General features: G+C 42.8%; 3 protein-coding genes across 4 annotated transcripts in view; 1 reads left to right on the forward strand and 2 right to left on the reverse strand.

The window, feature by feature from the left end:
* Positions 1–3,590, forward strand: part of LOC311253499 (neuronal membrane glycoprotein M6-b-like) — a 23,873-nt gene extending 20,283 nt beyond the window's left edge. The window contains exon 7 of the mRNA XM_084347511.1: positions 419–3,590. Coding sequence (XP_084203637.1) covers positions 419–571 — 153 coding nt within the window. The 3' untranslated portion in view covers positions 572–3,590. The remainder of the gene's footprint in view (positions 1–418) is intronic.
* On the reverse strand, positions 1,184–10,613 carry LOC311253500 (ras-related protein Rab-9A-like). 2 transcript variants are annotated; one of them, XM_084347512.1, is made up of 4 exons: positions 10,519–10,613; positions 8,479–8,689; positions 6,368–6,406; positions 1,184–5,983 (listed from the first exon to the last, which is right to left on the reverse strand). In XM_084347512.1, the coding sequence occupies exon 4, from the start codon at positions 5,923–5,925 to the stop codon at positions 5,320–5,322; it is 606 nt and encodes a 201-aa protein (XP_084203638.1). In that variant the 5' UTR covers positions 5,926–5,983; positions 6,368–6,406; positions 8,479–8,689; positions 10,519–10,613; the 3' UTR covers positions 1,184–5,319. The 2 variants fall into 2 exon arrangements, with proteins under 2 accessions (XP_084203638.1, XP_084203639.1); XM_084347513.1 differs by having other exon boundaries at positions 6,291–6,406.
* A 115-nt stretch (positions 10,614–10,728) lies between these two features.
* On the reverse strand, positions 10,729–12,613 carry tceanc (transcription elongation factor A N-terminal and central domain containing). Its single transcript, XM_084347510.1, has 2 exons — positions 12,507–12,613; positions 10,729–11,967 (listed from the first exon to the last, which is right to left on the reverse strand). Exon 2 carries the CDS (start codon positions 11,960–11,962, stop codon positions 11,018–11,020), a length of 945 nt encoding a protein of 314 aa, XP_084203636.1. The 5' UTR covers positions 11,963–11,967; positions 12,507–12,613; the 3' UTR covers positions 10,729–11,017.
* Between the last annotated feature and the right edge of the window lie 1,399 nt (positions 12,614–14,012).

The following is a 14,012-nucleotide window of genomic DNA, read 5'->3' on the forward strand; positions in this document are numbered from 1 at the left end:
GAAAAGAAATACAGAGGAGTAAATGTTGTAGCGTGGCTGTGAACGTGATTGAGATGCTTCTGCTCATTTCCCGATCAGTGTAGCTCTTTCAGCAGGCTAATCATCCCGCCTGGCAGTCGGTGTCTTCTGAGTATCTTTGTACAGTCGATCCATAATCATAAATCTGATACGCAGTGTCATCAGTCCACTTTCAGGGCTCTCTGTAATGATAGAGCTGACAAACAGTGTCATCTGTGACTACTTCATCCACTTTTCAATGATAAAAACGCTGCTAGCTCGAGGCTAACGGACATATTGACTCCCTGTAGCGCATTGCGAGAGGTCAGAGGGCAGAAGGAGGTCCGTTTACGTCCTAGCGACCAGATAAAGAGACGATCAGATCATTATGACGTAACATAATGATTCTGTTTCTCTTCAGATCCACTACCTGATGATTTTGGCGGCCAACTGGGCCTACCTGAGGAGCGCCGTCTCCACGCACGAGTACCAGGACATCAAGACCAAGGACGACCAGGACCTGGAGGCCGAGGCGCGCTCCAAGGAGGGCCAGAACTCCTCCTCCTACTCATAAGGACGAGCGATCCACCTCCCGCCACCACCCATCTCCTCTCCACAACCTCAACCCCCCCCCCAACCCTGCAACACCCACCCCCTCCCTCTGTTTTAAAAACAAACCACCTCGGTCACGTTTGATGGTCCTCCGACCTCCTGATTCTCCATCCTCTTCCCTCGCGTGATGTTTATTACGCACCCGAGAGGGAAGAGAATAGAGGATCGGGCCCAGACGGAGGCAAGATGCTTCAGAACCGGGAGAGCTCGGCCCCCCCCCACCCCGCCAGGGCCGAGCTCAGGTACGATACATCAGTTCAGAAGCTTCTCCTCCAACGTGCTTTTGGGCGGCGGCTCGTGAACGTGGTCCGGCTGTGAAGGCCTCGCGCCCTGAGCTAGTGCAGCCTCTCAACACACTCGACTCCTAACAGCCTAAAAGAAACATTGTTCACTGTCTGCTTCAGCCACAGGGAAGCCAGGCAGCGACCAACTTCCTCTGTTTTTTGGTGTTTTATATGCATATATATATGAATATGAATATATTGTGCGAATGTGTACGAATGTTGTTGTTTTTTTTAATACTCTGAAAAAGTATGCCAGGTACTATTATGATCTTTTCTTCTTCTTCTTTATGTTTTTTTTTTTTTTTTTGCTCTCCTTTTACTTTCTTTCTCCATCTGAAACTTTTTATCGCTAACGCTCGATACGTTGTTGCACTACTACGAAACACAAAACAACTTAAGGGAGAAGGAGATGTATCCCTTAAAAACACAAAGCCCCCCCTTCACTTATAGAAATACCTAAAAGACTCAAATCATGTTGGTATCTCAAGGATTTCTGTGCATTTACATGATCAGAGTTTATTTATCCGCCAAGGTATTAACCGTTCATTTCAGTCCAGAGGTGTAGCAAACCTTTTTTTAAAGGAATAGCTTTGGGAAATACTCATTAGCTTTCTTATCAAGGGTCAGGTGAGAAGATATGAAGCTACAGCCAGCAGCCAGCTAGCTCATGTTAGCATAAAGACAGGAAACAGGTAGAAAGCTAGCTTGGCTCTGCCCGAAAAGTAACAAAATTAAGCTAGCATCACATCTAAAGCTCACTAACTACCATGTGATATTTTGTTTGCAAAAACTGACACTTTCAGACTTAGATGAGAAGATTGACACCACTTTTGTGTTCATACAGTAAATATCAAGCTAATGGCAGCAGCCAGTTAGCTTAGGTTAGCTTAACGAGAAAACAGCTAGCGTGGGTTTGTCCAAGAGGAAGAAAAACTGCCAACAAGGCTTATTAATTACTATTAAATATCTTGTTTGTTTGATTTATAGAAAAAACAGTGTAAAAACAAACAAGTTGTGGTTTTACGGGACTTATACAGACCAGACTGTTGCTTAGCTAGCGCAGTGACTTGCTAACGGCTCAGCTAACATCCACATTAAACCACAGATTGTTGTTTTAACACTTTGGTTTTTGTATAAATTAACAAAACAAGACATTTCATATAAATTTAGAGCCTTTTTTTTTGTTTTGCTAAAGCCAGGCTAACCGTTTTCTCTCACTTCTAGTGTTTAAGCTAACTAGCTGCTACCGTTAGCCTGATATCTAACATACGGACATCAAAGTTGGTATTTCCCGAGACTATTCCTTCTCAGACTTCGACAGTTTTTTGCTACACTCATCACCAGCGGCAGCAGAAATCAAAGATGAATCAGTTCGGGTCTTTTAACATTAAATAAAAAGACACAACACACACCTCAGGTATCAAACCAAATCTGATTTCAGCCATCGAAACACACGATCCCTCACCGGACCTCTTCGCTGTCCTGTGTGAAATATACAGCGAGAACCAGTCCTGTCATTTTCTAAAAAAACTTACCTTCTGCGACTGAAGCTCACCTGTAAATAGCCGAATCACCCTGAAAAGATCTCGATCTCCACCCTTCTCCCCGACACGAGGGAGAACACGGTCAGTGTTTTTTTGCCACTTCGCTCTTATTACTATTATTTTCCACAGATAAATGTAAACGTGCCCTTTGAGATATGTGTTTAGCACTCAAATACTAGTTCTGCATTTGATATAATAACCGTAACGTAACATCTTAAATGATATGTCGTGAGAGGGACAGTGATATGATGATGGATTGAGGTGATTGTGACGTATACATTTAAAAATGTGAAGAAAAAGTTGATTTTTTTAATGTTTTATCAGTTTTAGGCAGCTGAGTTCTTCTCGTGATCAAGTAATTATGATTTAATTAAACTTCTTTGTGCTTATTATTATGATTTCGACGGCCAAACGAGTTTATTTTTTCTGTTTTTCTTTTCGACGTCATGCCTCTCACACGAGCCACAGAGACTGTTTTGGATGTTTACACTCTGAATAAAAAACAAGTCAGGAATTTTCATACATTGATTTTATAATCAGATATTCTTTAATAATCATGAACTATATTCTATATTTGATCGTCACTGGTTCAGTTTAACCCTGAAGAAAAGAAAAAAAAAGAGAAAAAAACACTTGAAGACATTTTTTTGACCTTTGATGAGATGAAGCATGTCAGTATCGTCCATGTGTGCAGCCGTCTGTTCTGTATAAAAAAGGACTATATTGCCACGTGTGTGTTATGTTTGATAAATATACGTGCTTTTGCCAGCAGGTTGATGTAAAAGGCAAACTTCAATTTCCTATAAGACGATGATGCGTGTCAGGGTGTTGTTGTTTCCTCGTTATTTGCATGAAGGAGACATGACTGTGTCTTTACAGTTTTTCAGGTGATGTGTAGTCAATTGTTCTGACAACTATGGTAGGCGGTGTTTGCCCCTCTCCTCCTCCTCTTCCTCTTCCTCCTCCACACTTCCTCCTCCTCCTCCCTCTCTTTTCTAAAGAAAACTCCATTGTACTTTGATGGCATTGTAGTTCCCTGTAGGTGTTTTCATTATGGTTTTATTTTTTAAGTTGGAAATAGTTCTATGACTCCTAATATAGTGATGATTTTTGTAACCTTCTCTAGTAAAACCGATATTTTTTATTATCGTGACCGCTGTTGTCCCCCCGTGTCGTTCTTGTGTTCGGGTCTCAACTGATTTTAATATCTGATTGCTGCTGGTAGTAGCTGCCTTAGGCCAGGGCTAGCTGGTTAGCATGCTAACTACTGTAGATATCTCTGCTACATCATAACTCAAGCTTTAGAGATGAACTACAGATTATTTTGCAGGAATTATACAATTGTTTGGTCTAAAAAACAAAGAAATGGTAAAATAAAATTAAAAAAACAAAGATTTCACAGTGCTAAGGTACTTTTTGTGCAACAAAATGTCAAAAAACTAAGATATTTAGGGAAAATCCCCAATTTCCTTATGAAACATCAAACATTTGTCGCCGTTTTTGCTTCAAAAAGTGACTAAGCATTTTAAAGCAAACTTTTTTTAAAGAAATAGTTTTGGAGAATATGTTTCAATGGTTGGAGCTAGCAGCCGGCTAGCTTAGCTTAGCATGAAGGCAGGAACTTAGGTAAAAATGTATACATAAACCAATTTATTTAACCCACAAAACTAACTGTACTCTTTTTTCCTACTTTTTAGACTTTTAATAGATAAATGTCAGAACACTTGCGAGAAAAGTTGTGTCAACATGAAAATCTGACCTGAAAAATAAAAATAAATCGGGATGTGGAGTTAAAATACTCCATGAGACGCCCACACAGGTGATTTCACTTTGCTCTGAGCCGTGTGGGCATCTCTTTTAATATGTGGGCGCAGCCTGGTGGCCAAACACGGTACTACACCTCAAATTAAAAGAAATGACACAAAACACAGATTTTCCTCCAGTTTCATCGTCGGCTGCTGTTTTATTACCAGTGTAAAAAAAAAAAAAAAAGAAGATGGGAGTCATTTACCTCGATGAATGCAGAGCTAATGAAGATAACACAGTCTGCAGTGTAATTAGAGTCATTTACAACAGTTTAAGAGACTTAAATACAGGAAATGAGCAGCTCCAGCTACAAACCGTCATTTGTATTACCATCTTTCAAATCAACAACATGTTTTACGTGTCTGGTTTTCACTCTGACAGAACAGAAAGTGTTTAAAAAATGATTTAATAACGACTAATTCTAGTTAATCAAGTGATAAAGCCTGTGAATCTGGAGCAATTAATTAAAAATCATTTGTTTTCTGACCAGAGAGTCGGTGGGATTGGTTAAACTGAGAGCTCCTGTCTATAATTTAATCGATCACATACTATTAAAGTGTGTTACCGGGACAATCACTCTCCTTCCTCTGTAAACATGGTTGCGCAGAAACCAGACTTCTGTTTTTGTGGGCTACGACTTGTAGCCACAGCTGCATCAGTGGCGTCATCGACTGTTGTTTCCCTTCTGACAGTTATAAAGAAAGGTGTGTTTAGAGAAGTGTTGTTGGTTCAGGTGATGTAGTTCAGCTTCTTCCACAGAAATCACAGGCATCAGCCAGTTACATCCACCTCTTATACGTCTGAAATGCATCTCTGACCACGTATAAAACCTGCAGAGAGCCCACTGTCCGCTGTATATAACCATACAAATACAGTCTGGACCGGAGTGTGTACAGTTTGTGTCCCTTGTGCAGTAAAAATGCTAAATATTGGCACAAATGTCCATTTTGTTCTGAAAAATGACTCTCAAGAGTTAATCTGAGGGCATCACAGTGAACTTCCTCTTTCTCAGAGTCATGAAGCACTCAGACGCAGCTGAAGCGTCACATGAGCTCCTGCTGGGAGTCACACTGAGCTCAGCAGCAGGTCGGGTCAGGGGGACTCTTCTTCTGCAGGTCCACTGTGTTGGTGTGGATCAGGTGGTCTGCTCTGTCGTCCAACGCCAGAATCCGTCGGACCGCCTCCTCGAAGGCCGATGCTACGTTCGTAGCATCCTTAGCACTCGTCTCAAAGTACGGGTGGCCGCCGTTCTCCCGGCACCACTGTCGGACATCCTCCCCCGACACCTGCCGCTCGGGCACGTCCAGCTTGTTGCCCAGCACCACGAAGGGGAAGTTGTCGGGGTCCTTGACGTCGGCGTAGTACGTGAACTCCTTCTTCCAGTTGTTCAGGTTGTGGAAGCTCTGCCCGTCGTCCAGGCTGAAGGTGAGCAGGCAGCAGTCGGAGCCGCGGTAGAAAGGCGTGCGGAGGCTGCGGAAGCGCTCCTGACCCGCCGTGTCCCAGATCTGCAGGGTGACGTGGTGGCCGTCCACCTCCAGCTCCTTGTTGAGGAACTCCACGCCGATGGTGTGGAAGAGGTGCGAGTCGAACTTGTTGGTGACGTAGCGGTTCATGAGAGACGACTTGCCGACGCCGCCGTCGCCCAGGAGGATCACCTTCAGGAGGGCGGATTTGGACATCATGGCTGCAGAGAAGCGGGGGTCAAGGCTGATGTTTGGAGACGGCGAGGAAGAGTTTCACCTGAGGAACATCAAGCAACGCAACAGACTTACAGATCTAGTACTTAGTCTGAGGCCTCCATTTTGTTCAGAAATGACTTTATTGGTTTTCTACCTTTGTCCTCACAGATAAGCTCGAGATAAAATGCTTCTCGATCACTTTCACTTCCTGTCAGCAGCTGTTTACATGTTCCCTCACAGCGAACTTATAAAAGTCAGTCAGCTAGCTAATCCTATCAACCATCCGCGGCCCACTCATTATATTTAGCAGCTAATGACCTTCCTACACTGTGTGTAATATGTTCTGCATGAAATGATTTGTGCCGTACGTCACGTGGACGCTGATCACAGGACCACAAGCGGCGATTCAACATGGTCAACAACAGAGAGAAGACGCTGAACTCACTGTTTTATGAGCAGCACACGGACGTCATCCTTCAACAATCTGTAAAAAAAAGAGAAACAGGGAGAGTTTAACTTCACGGATCAGCGAGTGTCCGAAGGAGTTCACCCACTCAGGCTCAGCTGCTGAGGAAAGTGAGGATTTAAGCGCACATTTAATCACGTACCACACACTCGCATACTTAGCATACCGGTTTAAGCTAAGTGGCCGTCATTCCTCCCACATACCAGAACAAATCTCCGGGATGAAAATATCTTAACAAGAGAGGGTTTAAACCAGAGGCGAGGAGGAGCGTCGTGACGTGAAAAAGATCAGCTCATCCATCAGTGAAGACTCAATGTCACAGGATCAACAACTGATAGAAACAACATTTATATATTGAGGATAAAAAATCTTTGAAATGTGTTTGTAGTTTGTAGCAGACGGCAGCTTTAGTTAGCTTAGCTTCTCGGTTATCAGTCGTCGTCGATCAGTGTTTCCCAAAGCTCGAGATGACGTCCTCTAATGTCTTGTTTTGTCCAAAGACATTTAGTTTACTGCTGCCATTAGCCAGTTAGCTCAGTTAGCCGTGCAGCTAGTAGTCAGGGCTGGAAGCTCGGACAGGGGCTTTGGACCAAGACGTGCCGAGGCTAGCTGGCTAACTTCTGCAACACAGCCATCACAATGTCCAAACTGCTAATTATTCTCATTTTTCGTGATTGATTGATTTAAAAAATACACATTATAATGTCTTCAAATGTTTTATTTTACTTGACCCTCTGCGCAAAACCTAAAAACATTCAGTTTACTATCACATACGTCAAAGACAATGTGAGCCGATCTGCTAGTCTGCAGCCAATTACGACCAAACTGGCCGTATCCGCTGCTCGTTAGGAGAAGTTAGTCTTCTTTAGAGAGTTATATAGATGAATGAAGGGCTGATAGCTCCGTCACGTGAACTGGCTGCAATAAACATTTCCAGCTCAGAGGATCCAAAAACTGAGTAAATGCTGTCTTTGTCCTGGTGACCTTTAAGCAGACTGCGGTGCTGCTGCTCCTGTCAGTACTTCTGGGGAAATATGAACATATTTGTAAAAAACAGTGGCAAAGAAACAGAAGCAGGGATGAATGGCCACACACAGTCACACGCACAGTCACACGCACACACACACACACACACACACACACACAGTCACACACACACACACAAGTCATGTGAATGCTACTATTTCCAGAGATGGCTGCTCTTTGGGTCATTTGTAATAGTACTGCATGCTTCCTCCAAACACGTGATCTCAATAAAAACCTACAAAACATAATGTTTCCAGTCATGTTTAAGAGTTTATATGCAGAAACATTCAGAGAAAAGAGAGCTGAGAGTGAGCCAATAACGTACTTCATTTAGAAAATGAGGTTTTAAGCATTAATAACGTAAAACAGCAGCTGTCAAGTGTAATAGCGATTGGAAATAATGTTTTATAGTTCATAGTGATCTTAGCAAACAATCGGCTACAAATACAATACATGTGTACACTTTAAAATGATTATTAATGCGTTTTTTGTGCTACAACATCATATTTTTGCAGTGTCTAGCTAGCGACCACTCATTAGGTCAATTTTCGGACAAGCAGCCCAACCCCGTGTCTTCGCCCTTTATTCCTCTTCACCAACACTTCAACCGTCTTTCACCGCTTTTATTTAAAATATTAAGGTGTATTAAAGAGCATGATGTGGCTGTACAAGACACAAAACAAAAAACACAACTAGCTAACCGTGACTGTAGTTGCTCGGGCAAACCCAGCAGGTTCGCCCTGACTCATTTTAGTGAGCTAGCATGAAATTAACTTAGAAACAGACGCCTTTATCACCTCAAAATTAGCATAAACTTTAATTAACATGCTTTAATTTTGCAGTCTGTCTACTTGTGTTTAGCTGCCGTCTGTGAGTTGACGAAAATATGTAAAAAATCAAAGCTGATGCGGGTTTGTCCGATAATGGAAGCTTTATCATAAACTTTAGCTGTCCGATAATGGGCGCGCTAACAGTTCACATTCACGACTTTACTAAAAAAAAAACGACAGGAAGTGACATTTATCGCCTCTGAAGTTCAAGTGTTGTCATCGCAGCATCTGTACCTGTCGGTGTGGAGGTGACAGCGGTGAGATCCTCCTCATTCATCCCGGCAGAGTGCTGCTGTCAGCCGGTGACATGGCGCTCCGGTGTCCCCGCTGCTCTCTGGCCCCGGAGCCGCTGATGACGCTCATATGACCCGAGAGTCACGCCTCCTCTCATCAGGCGCTCCTGAACGCACCACTGCAGCCAGCCAGGGTGTATTCATCTTACTGTCTGTTTTATACGAGGAACAGTCATCCAGTCACAGCATTATAGGGTCATTTTAACATGGGGTCCATTTTAAAACATGTAAAATATTTAACCTACATCAGGACAGTTAGTCCAAAACATGTGGGAAGTATGAACTTGTGAGATAAAAGTCATAATTATTAGATTAACATAATTATGGTATAGAAAGGGAATATAATTATGAGATAAGTCATTTTTATGGGATAAAAAGTTGAAAATTATTAGATAAAAAGATGAAATTATGTGATTAAAAGTCATTATTATGAGATTAAGTCAAATGTATAAAAGAGGCCCAAATCATGAGCTGAAAAGTCATAATTATGGTATAGAAAGTCGAAATGATGAGATTAAAAGTCATAATTAAGATATAAAAGGACAAATTATGAAAGAAAAAGTCATAAGTATGGTAAAGAAAGTCCAAATGATGAGATAAAAGTAATAATTATTAGATTAAAAGATCAAAATTGTAAAAGAAAAAGTCATAATTATGGTAAAGAAGGTTGAAATTATGAGACATTGAGTCATTTTTATGGATTAAAAGATGAAATTATGTGATTAAAAGTCATTATTATGAGATTAAGTCAAAAGTATGAAAGAAAAACTCATAATTAAGGTTAAGAAAGTCAGAATTCTGAGATAAAAAAGTCTAAATTATGAGATAAAAGTAATAATTATTAGATTAAAGGTCAAAATTGTAGAAGGAAAAAGTCAAAATTATGAAAGAAAGGGTCATAATTAAGAGACAAGTCATTTTTATTTTTATTTTTTTCATTATTATGATATCAACTCAAAAGTATGAACTCACTGTGAGGAAGCACTGAATTAAAAGAGCCGACTTCCTCCTCTAATGTATCAAATACTGCAACATCTAACAGCTGTTTAACATTTACAAACCACCTCCAGCCTCTTCCCTCTGCCTGCAGTGTGTTGGTGAACACATCAGTGGCAGCAGAGCATCGACTCGACACCGTGACAGAGCCGAGATAAGACGAGGAGACACAACACAGACAGCAGCACTCTGACTGTATCTGACTGACGTGATGTCACAGCTCCGTATCTGAGAGGGCACGACGAGGGTGACTTTGGTTACAGGGGATTTTATCTGTGGACCTCCCTGAGTTTTCATCTGAGGCTTGTGCTTTCAATAAAACGCACCTTTCAGTTCAGAAACTGACAGGTTTTGTGGTTTCCAGCCACATTAATGACTCACGTTCATGTGAAATGAAAGCAGAAGTTCATCTGACTAACGTGCAGACGCTCAACTGCAAACAAAGCACTTCTGTCTTTCTCCTGGATGTCACCGCTTCAGTGTTCAGGGTAAAAAAAAGCCACAAATCAACTCAAAGCGAGTGATTTCCACAGTTTCTCTCAGCCCCGTCGATGTGACGTCACGATGACGTCCGACTGAGAAACTGTGCCACGTTGACTAAGCGATGCACCATGGGATATCCACGCCTGAGGCTGCTCCAGAGGGCAGATTACTGACTCACATGCTTCTCTAAAAGGTCACATGTCTCCTCCACTGGATCCCTTGGAGCCGAATGAAAGGGATATTATAAGTGGCGAGGGTTTCTTCTCAGAGTCATACCGAGCATGACTTACAATAAGTGCAGCAGGAGACACTAATTATTCATTAGCGAGGTCAAAAGTGAGGGCGGCGGGGTTTTACTTTTATTCCTCTGAGAAGTTAAATCAGAGACGGTAAGTGTGGATGAAGTGAGGGAGACGGGAAGTGACTCAGCAGGAAGATGAAGTCCTCCAGTCTGCAGTTAACGGGCAGTGATCACACAGTCTGAGCTTTAAGTTGAACTCACTTTAAAGTACTGAGTCCTGACGATGCATCCTCTCAAAGTCTTGTTTAAAAGCAGCGAGTACAGGTCACACAAAGCCTCCTCGACCAGCCTCGCTCCAACTGGTTTCAATGGTTTATAAAAGTTTCAGAACAATAACATGTTTACACTGATGAGCAAGAGAACGACCAAAAAAATGATCAGTTGATTAAGTGATAAGTCATCAATCACCAGAAAGATTCATCAGCGACTGTTTTATTTCATTAAACTGATTAAAAATGATGAAAATGCACCAGTTACAGCTGCTCAAGTGATTATTTACTGTATTTTGTATATATTTATGATAGAAAAGTGAATATTTGCAGTATTTTTTGTATATTTATGTCAGAAATGTGAAAATCTGCTGTATTTTTTGTATATTTATGATAGAAAAGTGAATATTTGCTGTATTTTTTGTATATTTATGATAGAAAAGTGAATATTTGCTGTATTTTTTGTATACAGACAGACAGAAAAGTAGTTTTCAGAGGCAGTTCCAGCCGCTGTGGTACCACTGCTGTCCACACCGGCTGCAGGTCACAAAAGTCATGGCGTCCTCGTCCGGGCCGCCGCTCCTCACCCAGGCCGGCAGGAACAGGGCCCCCCTGGACACCTGCGTCACCTCACAGTCCGACCCACCGCACCTTCTGCAGCGGATCTTCCGCGTCCTCGTCCCTTCGACCCCTTGAGGCAGCTGCCTCTCGCTCACGCCGCGGGACGAGTACTCCTCCCTCAGCTGCCGGAGCTCGGTGCTCGCCATCTCCTCCGCAGACATCCGAGCGAAGGTCTCAGGGGCCAGTGAGCCGCTCAGGAGGCCCTGATGGAGGTGTTTATTTTTAGGGTTCCTCAGGTTCGCCACCTTGCTCCTCACACAGGCCTTGTATTTGATCTGGCTGGACCTGTGGAGCTCGTGGATGTGCTGCTCGATGTTTTCAGCCAGCTCCGAGGCCTCGTCCTGATCGGGAGGTTCGGGGTGGAGGGCGGCGAGGAGGAGCTGGACACATTTAGATCTTACAGAGGAGAAGTTAGAGGATGAAGATGAGCTCCCTGCAGGGGGAGGAAGAGTCTGGAGGCCATGTTTAGCCTCTTCCTCACACTTCACGCTCTCCTCCCTGCTGTCACATGCCAGCTCTGGATCAGCGTGGGAAACCCCTCCACGCTCAGGATCCTCCCTCTCACCTCGTCCATCTTTGCTGTACTGCCTCTTCCACTTCGACAACAAGCCCTTCGCCGCCTTCTTCACGCCGTCGTCCGAGCAGGATTTCAGGAGCCTGTAGAGAACTTTGACGATGTCCGTCGTCTCCAGCTGCTCCGCCGTGACCTGCAGCTTATCAAGGTCACCGAGAAGGGTCGAGATGTTCCCGTAGCTCCCGTCTGCTGTGGATTTCTCTATCTGCAGAGCACAGCGGACCACTTCTTTGGCATCCATGGTGGCTGAAGAGAGACGTGAGGCACCTTAAGTGTAAAATAACACCTAGCTGCCTGATCTTTAAAGGAGAAGTTCACCCAAAAATGAAAATTCAATCACTATCTTCTCACTTTCTTGCTCACAAAACATTTCTGGAGCTTCATTTACACCATTTTCTAAAAGCAGAAATCATTGTTATTGCATCTTCTCAGTTCAATTTGGGATCTCTGGGCTTCTGGAGACTTGGTTTTCAAGACTTGGAGCCATTTTTATGTTGTTTTTTTACATTTTAAAACAAGTCTCCATCTACTTCAGTTGTTCAGGAGAATGCTGTGAAGCTCTAGAAATGTTTTATGGGACTACAAAACTTCACTTGACTTTCTTGCAGCATGAAGGCGGGTAGATAATGACTGAATTTTCCATTTTGGGTGAACTTATCCTTTTAAAATCAAACCTGTCATCAGATGCAAACATAAACACATACAATCATCACCAGTCATGCATTAGTTACACATTAATCAACTCCATGATTTATCCTCCTTCGTGTGTGTTTGTGTGTGTTTACCTGAGCTTCTTCATGTTTTGCAGCTACACCACAGACGTCTTCATGGGAGCAGCCATGTTGGATAGTCTTCCAGAACAGGAAATAGCTTGAAGCCACCTCTAGATGGAGCTGTAGCCTTGTGCAAGTGGACACCCCAGTGTGATCATGATGGGTTTGGGTTAAGTTTGCTGCAAGTTTCCTCTTCAGGAACTACATATTTTTGGAGTAGAGCAGAGTTTGACATGAGTAACACGACTTTGTTTCATCAAATGTTTGTTATTTTGATGTTTTTCTAAGGAATCAAGATCAAAAATGTGAGCCAGAGTCTTAAAATCATCCTTCTAGATGTTTTGGGATGTGTTAAATCTCTTATCGTCTCAAAAAAACAAGGCTTTGCAGTTTTCCTGTGATTCTGCGATTACCGTCGCTCTGCATCTCCTCATTATTTGGCTTTTCAAGTGATTCCCAGACTAAATTTCTGTTTATTTTCACAGCTCTTTCCATGTGCTGACGATAAACACAAAGCTGGATTAACATCTGTGTCAAAGCATAGAAAGATTTAAGCGTGCATCCCATCATCACATCGATTAAAGTACTCAGAGATACTTTAAAGAACGATCATTAATCTGTATGACTTCATTTGACGTTTACCCTGAATGTTTGTCATACTCGATGAGGTCTTGCACGAGCTGGATGTTTGTATTGGACGTGCAGAAACATGCGTTCATGGTAAACAGATAACCCGACGGCCTCCAGACAAGAATCCAAGAGCGAGAGGTATCTCACAACAAGACGAGGCAAGCCTCTCTGCTGTTGTGCAATTACATGTTATTGGGGGAAGAAGATGGTTGAGTGTGTAGGATAATTCTCGGTTGTGGAGCCGAGACAAGAAACGTTTCCGTGCTTGGGAGAAACCACTACAGTGGATGGTAGTCTGCAGGTAGTTGTTATTACATCCTTGGAGCCAATGAGGTCGTTTGACATAATCACAGACTTGTGAGAATGACGTGTGGAGGAAAATATAGAAACCGTGGGCGGCTGAGAAGATACACAAACATAATCTGACTGAAAGTAATGTCACTGAGTATGGCAGCAGAGTGAGTCCAGTTTAGGGACCGTGTAGAAGTATTAGGGCGGGTCGGGGGCAGAAATAGATGGTTAGTGTTTCCTCTTTTTGAAAATGTGAAACCCTCCTTCCCTTTTGACTCGACTCCGACTCAAAACAATGACCTTAAGCGCACACTGAAGCCATCATTTTGTAAAATCTTGCAAGGAAAGGCTCAAATTAAGCGTGTTCTTCCAAAAAAATGGCTTTGACCACGACTAACATCCACAACAGTTTCCCAAATATGTCTTCCAATGACCTGTTTTGGTCCAAAACCCAAAGAAATTTAAACTGAAGGTGCAATATCACCAGATTAACCGTTACTAGCTGGCCTTAGCTAGTTAGCTAGGTTAGCCGTGCAGCTAGTCAAAGCTCAGGGAGTGTGGTGTTCACACCGCTAGCAAAGGAGATTTGGACCGAGA

Source organism: Pagrus pagrus (assembly GCF_965226575.1).
Source record: "Pagrus pagrus genome assembly, chromosome: 24".
In the NCBI taxonomy this organism is placed as follows: Eukaryota; Metazoa; Chordata; class Actinopteri; order Spariformes; family Sparidae; genus Pagrus; species Pagrus pagrus.